The sequence below is a fragment of the Protopterus annectens genome, chromosome 7.part0, assembly GCF_019279795.1.
Source record: "Protopterus annectens isolate FY-2018-M chromosome 7.part0, PAN1.0, whole genome shotgun sequence".
In the NCBI taxonomy this organism is placed as follows: domain Eukaryota; kingdom Metazoa; phylum Chordata; order Ceratodontiformes; family Protopteridae; genus Protopterus; species Protopterus annectens.
Window position 1 is genome coordinate 1,243,608,315 of NC_056739.1, and position 20,364 is coordinate 1,243,628,678.

The window sequence follows — 20,364 nt, forward strand, 5'->3', positions numbered from 1 at the left end:
ATATTAATGTATCACTTTCTATCTGCTAGGTGTAGGGATAAGGGAGAAAAATCTTCAGGACAGATTTATTGGTGATGCAAGCAGACTGCAGATCAAAGATCCCCACCTCAGGAACAAGATCCTGGCACTAGCCAAAAGTACAGTTGTATACACTTACCATAAATGTAGATGTTCGAGTGTATTCACTGTTGCAGTCCTAATCCATGGGTAGATTACCAAAGCCCAGAGAAAAGGGAGGAGGAACCAACAGAATCAAGGATTGGAGATAATGCCCTGCAGAACAGAAGTGGCAAACTCTGCCCTGGCTCTAGAATATAAAGGCAAATTATAATGCTTTGTGAAAGTGTGAACAGAAGACCATGTGGCAGCCTCCAAAATGTCTTTAGTAGGGACACCCCTTAAAAAGGCTGCAGAAGTGGAAGCTGCTCTAGTTGAGTGGGTCCTAACCCCTTGAGGAGGAACCTTGCCATGAAAGGAATAAAAAAAGTAATACAAAGAGCAATCCATTTAGAAATGGCTTGCTTAGAAATAGCCTTTCCCTGGGCTCCAGGGGCAAAGCTGACCAACAGCTGTGCTGATTTCCAAAGGTCTTTAGTCCTGTCAAGGTAAAAACCGAGTTGTCTATGCACATCAAGAGAATGTAGGATCCTTTCACCTCTATTTCAAGGATTAGGAAAGAAGGTAGGATGGTGTATGGCCTGATTAAGAGTCAGGCTAGAAACTACCTTAGGCATAAAGGAGGGGTTGGTTCTCAGAGAGACCCTATCTGCATGGAAAATAAGAAAAGGCTCCACAGCCATCAAAGCATGCAGCTCCAAAACCCTTCTTGCTGAAGTTATAGCCAAGAGGAAGGCAGTCTTCCATGAAAAAAACTTTAAATCTACAGTGGCAGCTGGCTCAAAAGGAGGAAGAGTGAGTTTCACTAGAACAAAATTAAGATCCCAGGCTGGAGTAGGCACCCTTCTGGGAGGTTTTAAGTTGCAAGCACCTCTGAACAATGAGCCAAGCTGCCAAATGGAGAGACTGAAGATGAGGATGTAGAATGTTTCCCCCTTCTTGAACCAAAAGATCTGGCTTCAGAGGAAGATGCCAAGGAGGAAATTGGGAGAGACTGTGAAGCAGTGGATACCAATGCTGCCTGGGCCAGTCCAGAGATATGAGAATAGTCCTTGGTCGTTCTTCCCGGATCTTCAATAATACTCAGGGAAGAGGAGGGAAGGCATAAACTGACCGCAGCGTCCAAGGGAGGGCCAGAGCATCCACTCTCCAGGCTCTGCTGTGATGCTGTCTGGTGCAAAAAAAAGAGGTAGAAGATGGTTGTCTGGAGAGGAGAAGAGATCCACTTGAGGAGTACCCCAACGTTGAATGATGTAAAAAACTGCTCTGTCCAGCTGCCACTCGTGAGGATCCAGGGTCTGTCTGCTCAACTGGTCTGCCAAAACATTGAGCCTTCTTGGAAGAAACTGAGTTAGGAGATGCAGGCCCAGGGATGCTGTTATGGACCAAAGACTCATGCTCTGTCTGCACAGGAGGTAAGAAGGAGTCCCTTCCTGCTTGTTGATGTACCACATGACTGTGGCGTTGTCTGTCCTGACAAGAAGGGTCCTTGGAGAAAGAAGATGCTTGAAAGCTAGCAAGGCCTGCTGGACTGCCATCAACTCCTTTAAATTTATGTGCAGGTGCATCTGCTGAGCATTCCACCTTCCCTGTATGCATCAATTTCCTCATATGCAGTTTTGCATATGGAATCATGAGAATGCATGAGGCCATGAATCCCAGAGCTTGCAGGTATTTCCTTGCAGGGAGCTGGGACAAGCATGCCTAGTCCTTGAAGTAAACTGAAAGAGTTGTCTGCTTCTCCTGCGTGAGATATATCATTTGGGCGGCTGTGTTCAGGCTCGCTCCTAGGAATGTTATCTCTTTGGATGGTACCATTTTTTATTTTCCCACATTGAGAATGTAACCCAGGGAAGAGAGAAGAGTCTTTACAAATTCTAGATCCTTTAACAGCTGTTCCTGAGAATTTGCTTGAATTACACAGTCGTCCAAGTATGGATAAATCTGAATTTTCTTTTGCCTGCAAAAAGCAATGACTGGAGCCAGGCACTTTGGCTTATCTACTGCTCCCAGAGTTTTCACAAATGACAGTGCAGAGAACTGATAATGTTGCTTGCCCGCCCTGAAATGAAGGTATTGCCTGCAACTTTCCCTGACATGGATGTGCAGATAAGCTTCTTTGAGATCCAATGTTACCAGCCAGGAATCCTTTTCTAACATTGGCAGTAACTGATGCAGAGTGAGCATTTTGAACTTTGGAATTATCAAGAAATAGTTCAGGATGGATAGATCTAGGATAGGACGTCAGGTGCCTTCTTTTTTTGGAACTAGGAAAAGTCTGGAAAAGAAACCCTGACCTACCTGCTGAGCAGGAATTGATTATATTGCTCCCAGATGTAACAGAGACAAAATTTGCTTTTCTACTACTGCCCTTTGGTTTGGAGGAGCTTCCAGGAATCCTTTGGGTACTGGAAAGGTGTGGAAAGAAAACTTGTGCTATAGAGATACAGTTCTGAGTACCCATTTGTCATCTATGATGGTGGCCCAAACATTTGTAAAATGGGCCAACCTTCCCCCTAAAGGACTCTCCTGGCAGGCAAGAACAGGCAGAAGTTGGACAGAGTCATTGAGAATGTTTAGATTGAGATGCAGGCTTCCCGCCTTGGAAGAGGAAGCCTGCCAATGCTTAGACCTTTGAGGGGTAGCCACCTGTCCCCTAGAAGATTTGTAACCTCCAGTCTTAGAACACCTCTGTCTGCTGGTACCAGGGAACGTCCAACTCTTAGAAGGGTAATTCCAGCTAAAGCTGTCTGCATAGACTTGGCCTTGTCTTCCATCTTCTTAAGCACTTCCTCTGCTTTGCTGCCAAAAAGACTGTCCTTATGCAAAGGTACATCTAAAAGCTTAGCCTTAACAGGCTCCGATAGGGGCTGCTCCCTGAGCCAAGCATGCCTTCTAATAACAGAGCCAGTAGCTGTAGCCCTACAGGAGGCTTCTAGAATGTCAAAACCACAATGTAAAGAATGTTTGGCTAGAATGGCAGAATTCAGCAAATCCTGCATATCCTTACTGAGGCACACCTGCTATCCTAGACTTAATAGCTTCCAAGGTGTGCTGCTGGTACTTCAGCATATGAAAAAGACAATTAGTAGACCTAATAGCAAGAGTGGCAGATATATAAACCTTTTTACCCCAGCTATCTAGGTTCCTGGATTACATGTCAGAAGGAACAGAATTTTTAGTAACAGTGGCCTTAACTTCTTTAGGACCTTGAGAAATAACCTCTGGATCAGCCAACGGATTCCTGAAAAGAAACAAATGAGAATCAGGAACTCTATAGTACCTGTCAGGTTTCTTGGGAGCAGGGGAACTGAACTGGGAGTCAAGGAATTTTCCAGAAAATCATCAACCACTTCCCAACACAGGTGGAAAAGCCAAAGGCGTATGCTGAGGCAAATCCAAAAACTCCCTAATCCTTTTCTTAGAAAGAGGGTAATCCTGACTTTCACATTTAAAATGTTGCCTGAGAGTATTTAAAGCATCACCAAAAGAGAAATCTTCTGGAGGAGAAGCAGAAGGGATGAACTCCTCTGTGTCTGAATCCTCAAAAGGAGAGAAAGCTAGAGAACCTTCTTCATCAACAGAAATACTAGAAGTATCCAAACCTGAAAAAGACAAAGCCTCAGGAGAGACATCCCTACCTCTTTTTGAAGGAGGAGGCTGTGAACCCCTAATAAGAGTCAAAAGGTCATCAGCCATTTTAACCATTTGAGAATGAGGGGAGCGAGAGGAAACTGGAGCCTGCTTCTTCACAGGCTTATGACTAGAAGATTTACCTGCAAGTCTAAAGGACTCGGTAGGCCTGGCAACCGTCGAAGTTGTAGCCGAAGTAGTCGGTATGAACTTGCTGTCTGAAGGAAGAACGGGAGGTCTTGGACACCGGAGTAAGCTTTGCAGCTCCGGATCCAGCTGAAGAGGCAACAGGCGGAAGGTCAGAAGGCAAAATGGACGCCGGAGGCCTGGGGACCTCTGAAATGGTCTCAACCAAGGCCTGAGGTTGAAAATCTGCAGGCTGCAGGGGGTGCAAAGGCACCTCACTGGCTACCGCATGACTGACGACCAATCTAACATCTTCTGAGGACTTGACCTTTGGAAGCCTGTCGCGGTCCTCATCTTTACACTTCTTGGGGATATCCGAAGCCTGAAGACCAGCATACGTCATACCAACAAACTTAGGCCAAACTTCAAAATGCTTAGCTAAAAGCTTAGCACGATGACGAACAGTACACGGATTAAAGGAAGCACAAAGATCACAATTAGGAACATCGTGGTCAAGGCCTAAACAAATAATACAATAGGAATGAAAATCTCTATGGGGAATCTGCTTTCCACAGGTAAGACAATTATTAACCTTTTCTGACATTCGTTAAGGCAAGAAAAGAGGATCCCCAACGGGGTACTTCGCTGTAGTTGACTTCAACTTTGTAGTTGGAAACAAAAAGGGCAAACTGCCGACCGGCACTCATGCAAGAAATGCTCCTGCTTCGGGCTCCACAGCAAGGAAGACTGAGGAAGTGGCATTGGCTGCCTCCTTTTGTATCAGATGCCCTGTCGCCCTTTAAAAATCGACAGCAGACGTAATTTTTACTTACTTTTGGTATTCTGGCCGACTGAGGGCTATCGGGTGCTGGATAACCCATTGGTTAGGACTGCAACAGTGAAACACGATGAACATCTGCATGGATACTCATTAAGCACCAACAAGAAACAGCAGAGTCTAACTGACAGACAAATGGCAATCTCTAGAAAATGTCTGGTGGCCAGACAATGGTAGATTGAAATATCCCATTCCCAGATTATTATTGTTTCTAGCACTGTAAGTAGGACCTCATTCCATCCTGTTTGTTGAAGTATCAGACTGCAGATGTACTGTCTGAATTAGCAGCTATAATCCCAAGAGGGAGAACATCCAGGAATCCCTAGAGGGTCAGCAGACTTGTTTTCATCTCCAAAGCATCACTGTAGAAGGATGACTCCTGGGAGGACCATATGCCCTGGACTGCCTGCCTGCTGAATTGCCCCTACCACGCACCCTATTGCAGTGTATCTATAGTGACAATGATCATGGCCACTAAAACCAAAAATAACTACAAATCTTTAAGTAAGTCAGGAAGTTAAGAACTAACAGCCAACAATGTTTGGACCAAGTCCACAATAATATTGCATACTCTGACCCAAATGAATTGGCTAATATTCTAGTTGGGAAATTTAGTTCACATTTTACTCTACCCACAATTGTGGTTATTCTACTGATTCCAAAACCCCAGCTACTCCATTTAATCACTATGGGACAAGTTCCCTTAACTCACTTAAAAGCCAAGCTCACCTCATGAAAGGGAAAGACAGGAGAAATAGATTAAAATTAGAGAAGCTTTATCTTTGCTGTCCAAGATTCTTCCTCTTTGCCATGGTCAGTGAAGAGGCTTAGAATAAAGAGGTTGCGTAGGTGTTCAGACTAGCTGTATTTGGCACTGATTTTTACATCAGAAGACAAAAATAAATATCAGGGAGCTAAATATCCAAGAAATGGAAGCCTCTAGTCCACCTCTGGATGAAACTGTCTAACAGTCCTAAATTGGAGCAGGAGGCAATGCATGCACCGTACCCTCTAATGTCAAGGTAGCCAATGCCACTACAGCTAATGTTCAACACCCCTCTAGCAACCCAAGTCTGTGTAGCTTGTAATGGCTCACCCAAGAGTAGCCTATCCAACATCTGCTAAGTTGACACCAGACCCTCAACAGTCCTAAATAAACACTGGAGGGACTGGAGTAGGGCCTTAAGAAGCTTACTTCGAAGTAAAACGTAAGGGGCAGTGCCGCAGCAGACAGCAAGCATGCAAAGATACCCTGCCACTTAACTGGGGGTAACGTGGGACTGGCTGCAGCCAGATGAAAAGTGCCAGACGTGGGAGGACTCACCCACCCTATACTGAACAGCCAACAATGGGAAACCAGTATCCAAAGAACCAAAAGTGTGAGAACGTGAACTGACATACTGCCACCTAAGGTGCACAACCCAAGGATTTATGCAAAGCTGGCAGTGCAATGATGGGGAAAATACAGTGCTCGCCGAAGATCCAAACTCATGCTTCCTGCAAAGCTGACAGATGGGAAGTACCAAAGATGTCTACCTATGATGAAGTTTCATAACAGCCCTGGCCATCTCAGCAGAAACCTCTGGAGATGTCCAACTTAAAGTAAAGCTCACCAGAACAGCAGAAGGCTCAGAGGTACGAGAAAGGGATTTTTCCATGGCAGTAGCACAAACACCCACTCCATCCTATAGAAGGAATCTTGCAGTAACAGCTTTAAATTCAACTAATTCAGCATATTCGGCTTTGATGGTTGTTTGTCTGACACACATTCCTAAATTAACAATAAACTTCTTTTTGGACTAAGGGGCCTAGAAGGACCTGTCTTTAATGGAAAACCAGAAAAGAAGGAAGAATCTGATCTTTTTGCTCAGCCTGAGAAGCAACAAAACCAAAGGTCAAAAACTGAGGGTCTTGATGAGATTTCACTTTGACCTGAAAGTCAACAAAAGGTAGCAAAAGCTGCTTCCTATACCCCATTAAAGTTGCCTCATTAAAATCTGATCAAATATCTGACTCATTCTCCAGACCAAGCTTACCATAGCTACTGAGTAATCTGCCTGCTGCAGTCACACTTACTAGAATGTAAGCTGTTATCATAAATCATGGCCAAAGCCTGACCAATGAAGCAAAGAAAAGAGTGAAAAATTGACCACAAGTCTAAAAAGGAAGGAAAACCTTAGCAGAAGACTAAAGTGCAGAAATGTACTGAGAGCAGAAGGTGAACTTGCAGCAAAAACTTCTGAAACTTCAACAAAATACACAGCAGCAAAGAACTTCACCAACCTATATTCACATCTTTGGACAAAAAGAAGACAATTTACAAAATATAAATTCAAAAACATATCCAACTGAACATATTTTGCTGCAGGAAGAAACTGAAAAACAGAGGAAAGATGGAAGAATCTTGAGAGGAAACGTGCAAAAGTAGCCTTTGAAAGTTACAGCCACCATACTAAGCATGTACTGCATGCTAACTCAGGATGATTAAGAGTTTGAATTCTCCTTCAGTAGACATTCCTTCTTACAATGTTTCTAACTTCATTTTTTTCTGAGAAGTAATAAGCCAAACCATTAGGTCTCTTAAGCTTTGTAGCTTTAGTCCTAAATGAAAAATGTATTTTAAGTTTAAGTTTTAACTGTCATCCACAAGTGCAGACACCCATTAATAAAATTTAAAGAGAAAAAGTACCCTCCAAATAACTCTTTGAAATTATCATATTTAAAATATATCAGCACAAGACTAACATACATTTTTGAAGAAAACTCAGCTGAGCAACTAACGTTTACAGTGATGGTTACTTGCAGCAATCAAGTATAATTTGTGTATTTTGTCTTTCTGAATAGCTCTCTATTTCCAGAAGGATTTTAGGAACCCTGCCCTGGGCATTTTTTTTTTGAGGGGGGGGGTGCCCCTACACACCTACCTAATATGCACACCACTTGTGGAGAAGGGCAGACACATCTTATTTCTGATGCTTCAAGCAACAGAAATAGTAACATTGCCTGCAAGGTGTTTACCCTTGATCACTAGATTCATAATATTAAGAAGAAATGAAGGGGGCATATACTATTTTTTTCCTGTAATCAAATCCTATTTAATGCCACCTGCATCAGTACCCCTTTTCCTATGTGAGATCAGTGTTAACCTTGGAAGGAAATAAAAACTGCTACAGAAAAAATGGCTGGACTAATGCATTTACACTGGTAAGCAAACTCAGTTATAATTTACTGTTGCATGATTCTTCCATAGTTCAGCAGTTAAGCAAAATGTTGGCAATTGGATAAATGCAGACTTCCTGTGGATAGCCAAAATGCAATTCACTTAAAAAGGTCTGTTGCTTCATTCAGGTTTTTACAACCACCTCATTCAATAAATTCAAGCCATTTTTGTAGGTGTGGGGAAGGGCACTGTATTTACTACAGTCACTGAAATGATGAAAGCAATCCTATCTACAATATGTGGTTTCTGTGCAGGCATATTTGCAAATAAGCACTGCAAATGAAATAAAATGGAAAGGTTCCTAAGAAAACAATTCAGAAAAAATAAAACATATATAGAGTCATTTTTCTACAATAGCTTAATCATGTATTTTGCAAAATAATCTTTCAAGTTAACTTTATGGTTTGGATCTCGACATCTTCATATAAGCGATTTAATTAAAAACCTACCCAAGATCTGTAAGTGGTGGTTTGTCTCTACCTCTCCTAAAACAAAGGTGCATCTGAGGACTGATAAGACTTCCACTATTGAGGTCTGCACTAAAACCTGATGGAGTAGTCTCCAAGCATTTATATCCTTTTGGCACTTCTTCGCCCAATGATTTGTTGATGACAGCAACATCTATGATGGGTTCTTTGGGCTTTGCTACTTTATGACAGCTATTACTAAAATGAATTTCTTCCTCAAGAGGTTTGGATGAATCTGTCAGCCCTGCTAACACCAAATAATCAGCAACACGTGGACCCTTGTCTTCCATCATCTTCCATCACAACACGCTGTACCTGCAACATAAACAGTGATCATTAGTTTTAAATTAATTCTATCTAGAACACAATCAGTCAAAACACAATGTTTTAGAACCACAATATGTAATACAACTTTAATTACAAATGTTACATTTAATACTAATATCCTAAAGGTCATCACAACAACATTAAATATCAGTTGAACATTATTACTGCCATAAAGACTGCTGTAACAACAAAGATAAGTAATACTACAGATCACTATTACCCACCACAGTAGCTCTGGCTCTACTGTAAATGTTTGTCATTAAAACTGGTCATTGTGTAGTGACAAAAGTTATGTACTAACTGTAAAAATCTGCATTAGCAGTTCCATCTACATCACCTTTAAGGCAATGCCTACCAAGACTTAATTAAGCAACTTAGCATCTACAACTTTCCCAGGCTACCAAACCTTACCCACAACACCGTGTTAATGTGGGCTCTTCAGATTTTCTGAACACTGTGTTAAGGAGCAACAAGTACAACTATTTATTGTAAAACAAAGACGTCAACAATAAGAAACTTCCAAACCTAGTCAGCAGTAAGGCCAAGCTAGAAGAGTAGATATAGTGATGAAGATAAACTACCAATGGATTACTGTAAGTGTATAACTTTCATATCTGGTACTGGGTGTTCCAGCTTTATTAAGAGAACAAGTAACAGGCTGAATATCTTGGGAAGCTCTAAAGAATGACCCAAACTGAGATCACATCCAGCTTATAGTATTTTGCAAACATACTTAGTGACTCTGCAGATGGCAATCCTAAAGAAAACTTAGGAATGCAGCTACACAGCTCTGGCAGACCAAGCCTTACACTCGGATGTAACTTTTTATAACAAATGAATACAACCAGGAAAACAGTTTTAGTGGAGTCAAGTTGGAAAACAGTTAGTTATGTACTCACCATAACAATCGATGTATGTGGTCCATCTCACCTACATTCCTTACTCACGGGTTCAGAGCAGAGAATCGGCTCCGACTCGGCCAAATTTCTCTAGCACAAAGTCTCTAATTGGCTGGGCTAACCCAGTATCCCAGGATGCACCTCGCCCTAGCCCCAGATCTTGTTTGCAATCATAACACTCATAACCCATATTCAATAAACACCAGAAGAAATTCCAGCCAGATAAGGGAACCAAATCACTGACCTTGAAGGGTCCAAAGAGCCAATATTCTTCCAAATCCTCTAGGAAGGAGGCAGGTGGGAGGGTACGTAGGAATGTAGGCAAGATGGACCACATACATCGATCGTTATGGTGAGTACATAACTAACTGATGTTATGTGGTCCTATCTCGCCTACATTCCTTACTCACAGGGACAGCGTCCCCAGCACCTCTATCCTGGGAGGCTCATAAGAAGATACTCCTGAGAACCATGGAACCAAAGGAAACCCGGCCCCTAGAAGCCACGTCCAGCTTGTAACGAGTAATAAAAGTGTTGGGAGAAGCCCAAGTGGCCGCAGCACAAATATCATCCAAGGAAAGCCTAGCATGGAAAGCTACTGATGTAGACATAGCCCTGGTAGAAAGAGCCTTGACGGGAAAGGGTAAAGTTCTGTCTGCTGATAGATGAATGAAATACAATCTTTGACCCATTTAGAAACTGTGCACTTGGAAATAGGACAACCTGCTCTGTTCTCTGAAAAGGACACAAACAGTTGATCAGATTTCCCAACATGCTCAGTCCTATGGAAATAAAATCTCAGTTGTCTGTGCACATCCAACTGATGAAACCTGAACTCTGCTTTATTGGAAAAGTTCGGAAAAAACACTGGTAGCTCAATAGATTGATGGAGATTGACAGTGGATGACACCTTCGGAAGGAAGGACGGGTTAAGCCTCAGGGAAACTCTGTCCTTATGAAAGATCAAATACGGAGGTTTAATGGACAAGGCTTGAAGTTCTGATACCCTCCTGGACGATGTAATGGCTATCAGAAAAGCAGTCTTTCAAGATAAGAATTTTAAGTCACAAGTGGTAGCCGGTTCAAAGGGTGGTGACGTAATAGCTTATAGCACAAGGTTCAAGTCCCATGGCAGTACAGGTTCAGAAACTGGGGGACGAAGTAACCAAGCGCCTTTTAGAAAGGCTTTACAGAGTTTGTGGCTCAGAAGATGTGTGAAAATTGGAAATTGCAGCCAACTGTACTTTAATGGTAGCGGCCCTGACGGAACAACATGGCTAAGAAATCTAAGATCGACGGAATAGGGGCTGTGAAGGGGTACAAACCTTGGGCCTGAGCCCAAATGGAGAATCTCTTCCATTTGCTGGAATAAATCTTCCTGGTGCAAGACTTATGAGAAGAAGACAAGATGTGCACCACTTCAAGTGAAAAGGAATGTTGCCTGACTAGCGACGGAAGTGTAGCAGCCAGGCTGCAGGGATGGATGAAGTTGTCCTGACATGTGGATCAGGAGGTTCGGCACTGGGTCCAGAGTCCACAGACCGTCCAGTGTGTACCGTTGAAGAAAAGGGAACCAACTTGTCGAGGCCAGTGTGGAGCAATAAGGATCATCCTGCTTCCCAAGGATATGGCTTTCTGTATCACTCTTGGTAACAGAGGAAACGGAGGGAAAGCGTAGACCAGACCGGGGGGCCAATCGTGAGCTAGAGCGTCCCTGGGTGATTCCCCCTGTGGGGGGATCAGAGTGAAGTACTTGCTGCATTTGGCATTGAGGGGGCTGGCGAAGAGATCGCAGCAAGGCTGACCCCACCTTTTGAAGATCTGAACTGCCACTCGGTTGTTCAGGGACCACTCGTGAGGCATCAGAATAGCTCTGCTTAGCCTGTCCGCTACCACATTGGACTTCCCCGGAATGTGCGTTGCCACTAGAAACTGTTGGGAAGACACTGCCCACTGCCACACTCACATGGCCTCTCTGCAGAGGGGATAAGATTTGGTTCTCCCCTGCTTGTTCAGGTACCACACTACGGACATGTTGTCCGAGTGAATTGCAATCGTTCCCAGAGGTAGAGAGTCCTGGAGTGCTCGCAACGCCAAAAACAACGCTCTCATCTCCAGAACATTGATGTGCAAGTGTACCTCGTGATTTTGCCTAGATAATGCCCCCCCCACCCCATCTGGGAGGCGTCCGTGGCCACTGGAGACATAGGAACCAAGCTCCTTCCTCTGTCCAGATTGGAGGAGCGTAGCTACCAGAGGAGGTCCTGTTTGCATCGCTCCGTAAGAAGTATCAAGTGGAAAAGAGGAAGCCTTTGAAAGGACCACTGAACCGACAGGAGCCACTGTAGGATCTGCATGTGTAACCTGGCCAGAGGTACCAGTATGATGGTGGAGGCCATGGATCCTAAGAGCTGAAGAACTAACCTGGCCTGAACTTTTCTGAGGGGCAACAGTGCATGGATCTGAGACTGCAACACTCTTATCCTGTCCTGTGGCAGAAAGGCGTGCATTTGAATAGAGTCTAGCTCTGCGCCTATAGAAACAACACGCTGTGAGGGCTGCAAGGCAGACTTTTCCCAGTTCAAAGTAATTCCTAGATGTTGGCAAAGTGAGATGGTCGTCTCCCTGGCTTGAACGAGCCAATGCCTGGTGGGGGCGGCGAGAAGCCAGTCGTCCAGATACGGAAACACCTGGAATCCTAGACATCTCAGGTGAGCTGTCACCACTGCCAAACACTTGGTAAACACCCTGGGGGCTGTGGTGAGACCAAAGGGCAGGGCACGAAACTGGAAGTGACTGGCTCCTAGCCGGAAGCGTAAATGACTCCTGGATGCCTTCTCCATTTTGATGTGGTAGTAGGCATCCTTGAGATCGATGGAGCACATCCATACTCCTTTCTCCAGCAGTGGAAAAATGGACTGAAGTGTGACCATTCAGAACTTGAACTTCAGAACGTAGAGGTTCAATCGACTGAGATCCAGAATGGGTCTCAGGTCCCCTGTCCTTTTCAGCACCAAAAAGAGTCGTAAGTTCCTGATCCGACATGGTCTGAGGGGACTGGTTGGATAACTCCTTTTTCTAGCAGCTTTGCAACTTCTAGTGCTGCTTGATCCCGCTGACTGGGTGGGACGTCCGGGATCCTTCTGACTGGAGGGGGTGCCGACACAAAGGGAATAGTGTAATCTCCGGTAACTATTCAGAGCTCCCAACGATCCTGGGTGATGCTTTCCCAGGCTTCCGGATGCAACGAAATTCGGCCCCCGACTGGCTCCGGAAGAGCACAATCGGGCAACACCTCAGGAACGCTGGAAGGAAGAACCGCGAAAGGAATCGCGGTCTCCTGAGTTGCGGGGGCCTCCTCTGCCTCTAGGACGGCGTCTTCTGGAATAATCCCCCCACCTCTGGCTCTGGAGGGGGACTCGCCTTGAGCTGCGGGAAAGGACCTCTGAGACTTTTTGAATCACATCTTCCCTCCTCTCTGAGCCTTGGGATAAGGCCTAGAAGGGAGAGAAAAATGGGCCCCTACGGCAGATGGGGTCTTTCCCTCCTGTTCGCATCTGGTGAGGGTGTCTTTCACTTTGGGTCTGAAGAGAGAGGACCCATCAAAGGGGGCGTCAGTGAAGGAAGACTTAAAGGCCTCTGCGAAACGACACAGGCGCATCCAGGCTTGCCTTCTGAGATCTACGCCTGAGCTAGCTGCCCAACTCGCCCCTTCGGCTGCATAAGATATGAGCCTCATAGACGAGTTGACAATGGACCCTAGGGTAGACAACTATCTCTTTGGAGCCGAGTGAAATGACAGAGGTAATTCAACGACCGTAAGGTAAAGGTCGCCGAAGACAGGGTACGCTTCCCATACCGGTCCATACTCCTGGACTCCTTGTTAGGAGGGTGGACTGAAGAAGAAGCCTCTACAACTTCCTGCTGAGTGGCTGCCGCCATCACCAAAGCATCTACCGAAACCCCTTTGGTAAGGAACTCTTTACCCAGGGGAGCAGACAGGAACTTGTTTGGACGTCTGGGCACCGGTTCTACGGAATCAGGGTACTCCCACACCCTTCAACAAATCAAGTCCAGGAGTTCCCAGGAGGCGGAGGGTTGAGCTCCGAAGGCCTTGAGGAATACCGACTCCTCCTCAGAGGGGGTCTTGGAGGGCCAGTCGCCTCTCTGTCTCAAAATCCCCAGGATGTCGGAGAAAGAGACATCATCGGAGGATGACTTGGGGGACCCCTCTGATTCCTCGAGGTCGGTATCGGAAGTGAGTGACTCGTCCTGGGAGTCGATGTGCTTCCTCTTGCACGACTTCTTGCTGGGAGGGTCCTCAGGCACAGACTCTGAGGGGCCCTCAGAAAGTAGGTGACCGCTCAAGGGGGTATCCCCAGACCTTCGGGCTCCGCCGTCCATGGAGAGGGGGGCGTCAGAGGCTCTAGCCAGGGTGTAAGGGGACGGAGTGCCCGATCCAGGTGATGTACATGACGACCTGGCCAGGGCGCTCCTCATGGCCTCGAAGGCCGCCCCCCCCCCCCCCGAGTCAGAGGACCGACCAGTCTCCGAGACCACAACCAGAGTCGAGATTCCCCGAGCCGAAGCACCGAGAGGGAGGCTCAGAACAGACAGGAGTCCCAAGGTATCCCCCTCAGGTCCGACTGAGGAAACCCGAGTGCCGAAACCAGAGGACGGAGCCAACCTGGCTGGAGCCGAAGCCGGCTCCGATAGACTCACCTGGGGTATCAGAGCCGACACCAGAACATCACTCAGCGCAGAGCACTCCGGCTCCGACCACACATGGGTGTTCGGAGGAGGAATCATCGGTACAAGAATGGGAACTGGCTCCGGAGCCGACTGGGTCAGAGCCGAAAATAGTTTTACTAACACCGGCGACTGTAGGAGCCTCTGGACCACCCTATCCACATCCAAATCAGACAGCCTGGAGAATTTGGAAGAAATAGAAAGAGATCTAGATCTCCCAACTGGAGACTCATGCCTGACACTGGGTGACCTGCTCCGAAGTGGTTCCAAAAGTATCGGAGCCGAGGTCGACTCCAGTACAACAGATACCTCCTGCAGCTCCGAGGACAATGGAGCCGAGGAGGTAGTATCCATATCAGAGTCCTTCTCCTTCGGCCCAGAGGACAGTGGAGCTGAGGATGAAGTATCCATTTCCGAGACCTTCTCCTTCGGCCCCAAGGACAGTGGAGCCGATGAGGAAGTATCCAATTTACAAACCTTCTCCGATGGCTCAGAAGAAGCAGACGGAGCCGGAGATCTTTTCTTGGCCTTAGGAGGCTTAGACTTGGTACTAGAAGGCGGAGACGACTCCAAGGCCTCCTCAAAGGAGGGCTTGATCAGACCCTTCAAAATCAGTTTATTTTTATATTCCTGCAGTACCCTAGGGCTAAAAACATGACAGAAACTGCAGGACTCTTGCAAGTGAATAGCAACACGACAATAAACACAGATAGAGTGCCCATCTGTAATGGACATTTTATAGCCACAATTTGTACACTTCTTAAACCCAGAGGGTTTATGTTCCTTTAGCTCTTTTGACATGGCAAGCAACCGCGCCACACACAACCGACAGAGTCAAACACAAAAGGAGGGCGGGAAGACCAACAAGCACTTAAATGGACAGGAAACTAACTTAAATGCTTCCTAAAAGGGAGTTAACCACTAACACAACAGCACAACACAACAAGGGAACACACTGGAGAGGACTAGGTCCTCTAACTTAAACGGGCCTAGACCGTGAAAACAGTAGGGATACCACAAAACACTAACTCTCAAAACCTCACGCAACAACTATTCAGGTACAAAGTTAGCCATCAAAATAGCTTTTGTCAAAAGGAAGACTGCTAAAATACTAAAAGTATTTTAAAAGGGTACTTAGCCACAGTCAAGCGAGACCACGTCCTAACTCTACGAGCGGCAAACGAGATCTGGGGCTAGGGCAAGGTGCATCCTGGGATACCGGGTTAGCCCAGCCAGAGACTTCGTGCTAGAGAAATTTGGCCGAGTCGGAGCCGAGAACCCGTGAGTAAGGAATGTAGGCGAGATAGGACCACATAACATCTTACATTCCAATTTATTTCTTTCTGAAGAAAAAAAAAAAGTTGACAATATTTTCTTACACATTTTGTTCTGTCAAGATAAAAACAAAAGTCTGCTTCCATCCTGTCTCAACCGATAGGATACTGGATCCATCTACAATCCTACTTCAGCCACTTTCAGACTTAGTAGCCAAGGCTCAGGTTTCTCCCCTTACCTATAATTCCCTGTAGTTAGCACATTACCTTAGGTCATGTTTGCCTAGACCCTACAACAAAAATGATACATCATCATAACAAAAATACATCACTGATATAGTAATAACCCTGACCCCAGCTTGAAGAATACATGACCAAGCCACAGGGACTGTCACTGCAATCACTCCAGAAGCAAAAGGGAAATAACTGGAAGGGTGAAGGTGGGAAGGAAGCTGACGAAGGCCAGAAGTAGATAAAATGAATATAAAAGGTATGTACTCACCATAACTATGCATCTGTGTTGTCCATTTTCATTCTTCCTCAATGTATGGGTCTCTGGCTCGGCCGAATTTACTTAGACTCATAGAGCTGACTCTTGAGCTCCTCCCTTTACCTATAATGCCTCAGAGCCCTGTAATACCTCAGATCGAGTCTGCTGCCCCATAAACGTAAGGACTCACTATACCTCAAATAGAAAGAAAAGATAAAGGAGAGATAGGGGATCATACTGGAACAATGGTTCCAAAATCACTATCAGGTCACTCCCAGATAAAAGGTTAGGGTAAAGGATGGGGGGGGGGGGGTACAGGTATAACACGTACACAGGATGTGTATATACAAGATGTGTACATATTACAATTTAGGAACAGAGTTCTGGTTTGCGCATTTGGGCTTCAGGCCAGTTATTTCACATTAACTCATTACATCAGAGTGACGCCTCCAGGTGCATCTGCAGTATATATACAGGATGTGTATATACAAGATGTGTACATATTACAAGTTAGGAACTGAGTTCTGGTTTAAGCATTTGGGCTTCAGCCCAGTTATTTCACATTAACTCATTACATCAGAGTGACGCCTCCAAGTGCATCTGCAGTTAACTCCTACTGACACCTCTAGGTGTCAAATATTGCTTCTTCATATTTGCATCAGTAATTCCAAAATCATGCTATGTACAAGCCTTTAAAAGATTTCATCTTACACAATGGCAAACTCAACTACATTAATATCTGACCTCTGTCTAGTGTAGGTAAAGAGATTTTAATTGTTGTTTTTATGATATTGATTTATATAGATATAATTTTCACATTTTTCTAAATATCTCAACAAATAAATAACATAGCCATAACTCTTTTGCCTCATATGAAAGCTCTTCGCTAAATGAATAAAATGCTGATGACAATATGTGTGTAACTTGAGTGTTTACTGAGATATTATTGTAAGTTGTTTACAAAATATTACAAACATAATAATTACTGTGTTTACTGTGGCTTATAAAAGTTTAAGACCTAGAACCTACAGAATACTACCACTATAAAAATAGTTGGTGCTGAAGTGTTTGCCATTTATACTTCTTCCATAATCCCTGTGGTTCCAGAGATATGAACATTTGTTTGAAATGTAAGGACATAATTTGATTCTGTCGAAAGGTTTAGGCTACGCCCATTGGAAGCTACAGTGCAAACTTCCTGCGCTCCACTAGAGTGAATGAGTGACCACTAGTGAGGCATCAGAATGGACCTGCTGAGTTTGTCCTCTGGCACATTAGATTTCCCTGTAAACACGTTGCCATAAAAAAGAAGTTGGAGGAGATCACCCACTGCACACACTCTCTCGATAAAGGTGACAGGACCGGGTTTCCCCTTGTTTACTGATGTACCAAATTAGTGACATGTTGTCTGTCTGGATAATGAACATCCCTGAAGGAAGAGTCCTGAATGGCCTGAAACACTAGGAGGATTGCCATTGATCCTAAAACCTGAAGAACTAGTTTTGCTGGGGGAGAAGGGTGGGGAAAATCTGCCTCATCTACAGTCTTATGGACTATACTCTGTTCGACAGAAGGAAGGCCAATTGACTGATGTCCAGGCAAGCTCCTACAAACTCCAAGACTTGAACAAGTTGTAGGTGGGACTTGGCATAACTGACTGCTTCCTACAGACTAACATAACTGGAGTAAGTAGATCCTTGCCTTCTCAAAGAGATGCCAGGTTGGGGTAGTGAAAAGCCAGTCATCTAGAAAAGGAAACATACTGAATCCGAGCAGTCTCAGGTGAGCTGCTACCACTGCCATGCATTTGGTGAACACCCTGGGAGCTGTGCTGTGACCAAATGGCAGGGCTCTGAACTGGTAATGACTGACACCTACCCGAAAGGACATCAATCTATAGCAGCATCTGTTCATTTTGATGTGATAGTACACTCCCTGGGGATTGATACAACACATCCAATCTTTCTGTAGAAAAGGTAGAAGATTCACAGTTTGTCTCTTGCCTAGTCCTCTTATCAGGAGGGGGATGGGGACCCCTGATCAAGGTAATTAAGTCTTCGGCCATGTTGAGCATCTGTTTTTTGGGCATGGAGGCCTGTCCTTGTGGCTGGTGAACTTGTTTATTTGCCTTTAAAGGTGTTTTAGCCTTTGTCTTTGAAGTCGGTTTAATATATAATTGCTTGGGTCTGAATACACCCTCAGAAGCCGATGTCTGCTCAGCGGCTCTGGACCCATCTGAGGGAATAATCTCAGAGGCTCCAATACCTTGAGTTTCTAGCGGCCTGGCCGACTCCACATGGGAGTCGGTAGCAGCCCGCGACTCTAAAATAGCGGGCGCCAGGGACTGCGAAAGCGCCTCACTGAGGACCAGCGAACCGGTGACTTGCTTAGGAGAAGCTTCGTCGTCAGTTTTGGACCTCGGTTGCCTGTCTTTTTCTTTTCGTTTTTTGTGAACTCCGGTAGTCGGATGGCTATCCGACGACATTGTATAATTAAATCTTTGCCCAAAATAGCTTAATGCAAAATCGTACCGACGCTTAATAGTGCGTTGGTTAAATCTAGCACAAAACTGACAACTAGCAACGTCATGGTCAGGGACTAGGCAAGGAATACAATAAGAATGAAAGTCCTTATGAGGTATTTGCTTCCCACAAGAAATACAAGTATTAACTTTTTCTGACATCGGTCTGGAGCATGAAAAAAAAGTTTCCCCAACAGGGTATTTAGCTTTTAATGAAGACTTCGGATCTGAAACTCGAACACGAAAATCTCAGGAGTCGGCCGACCGGCACTTGCGAACTGCTTCGGGCACCACGCGGCAAGAAAGACTGAAGAAAATGGCGTCGGCTGCATCATTTATACCAATGACGACCTGATGTCAGGGAAGAGGCGACAGCAACCGACGCAGGACCCAAGACTTTGGAATTCAGGCCAACTGAGGGCAACCTGCCAGCAGGATAACCCAAATGTAATGACTGCAACAGTGAAACACGAAGAACATCTTGGAGTTCTTTACAAATTGATTTAAATTCTTGAGTTCTAGAATGGGTCTCTGGTCCCTCGTTTTCTTTGGCACTAAAAACAACCTTGAGTAAATTCTGAATCCTCACTGGTCTGGTGAGACCTCTGATTACTCTTATCTAGCAGCTTTTAAATTTCAAGGCTGCTAACTCCCGCTGACAGGGTAGAACATCAGGGAGTCTTTCCTGTTTGAATGATTGGATTAACAAAATAAATTAAAATAGCCTCCTTTGCATATAATTTTTTGCACCTAAATGTCTCTTGCTATAGATGCTCAAGCGTCTGGGTGCAGAGGCAAGTGCCTTCTGACCACCTCCAGAGAACAGCAGTTGGGCAACCCTTCAGGAGTGCTGGAAGGGTTTATCTGAGAAGGCATCTCAAAACCCTTATTTTTTCAGGCCTCCTCTGCCATGAGAGAGGATTCTTCCAACTCCCACCCCGCCGCCTCTGGGGGAGGTTTCCACTCATGAGTCCAGGAAGGACCTAGTGACTTCCGGAACCACACCTTTTTACCTCCATGCTGATTCCTGGAAAAGGATCTCTGCAGGGTAAAAAAACCTATTCCCATAGCAGACCAGGCCTTTCCATCTTGCTCACTACAGGAGACCATTCTTTTACTGTAGGGCCAAACAAGGAAGAGCGATCAAAGGGAGCATTGATGAAAGAAGACGAAGAGCTCCACGAAGTCACATAACTGCATATCTCCTGATGGCTATGCATGAACCCACAGCCCATGAGGAACCTTCTGCTGCACGAGAGCTTAACCTCATGGACACATTGGAAACAGACTGAAGGTTGGACAGCTACGAAGATAGCTGTTTCGGCTCCTCCGCTTACATAGACCCAGGAAAAGACATGGAGAGTTCTTTAAATCAAGTCTCTCTCCAATCTAGTGAAATTTGCCAAATAATTAAGTGACCATAAAGCAAAGGTCTCTGAAGCATAAATGTGCTTTCCAAACCTGTCCATAGCCCTGAATGCTCCGTTAGGAGGATAGAAAGAAGAGCACTGTTCTGCTAGCTCTTTCTTAGTGGCTGCTGCAACAACCATGGCATCCACAGAAACTTCCTTACTCCAATGAAGTCTGTCTTTAGGCGGAGCAAGAAATTTATTGTGGAGGCAAGGGATGACACACAAGATCTACAAGGTCATCCACTGGGGAAGTACCCAAGATGTAGATAGGCCAAACCCAAAGTCTTCTAA

At 45.1% G+C, this 20,364-nt stretch overlaps 1 protein-coding gene across 1 annotated transcript in view; it reads right to left on the reverse strand.

Moving 5' to 3' along the window:
* DENND4A (DENN domain containing 4A) overlaps nucleotides 1–20,364 on the reverse strand; it is a 2,763,357-nt gene that overhangs the window by 2,578,519 nt on the left and 164,474 nt on the right. Inside the window, exon 3 of the mRNA XM_044077857.1 lies at nucleotides 8,384–8,716. Coding sequence (XP_043933792.1) covers nucleotides 8,384–8,694 — 311 coding nt within the window. The 5' untranslated portion in view covers nucleotides 8,695–8,716. The remainder of the gene's footprint in view (nucleotides 1–8,383; nucleotides 8,717–20,364) is intronic.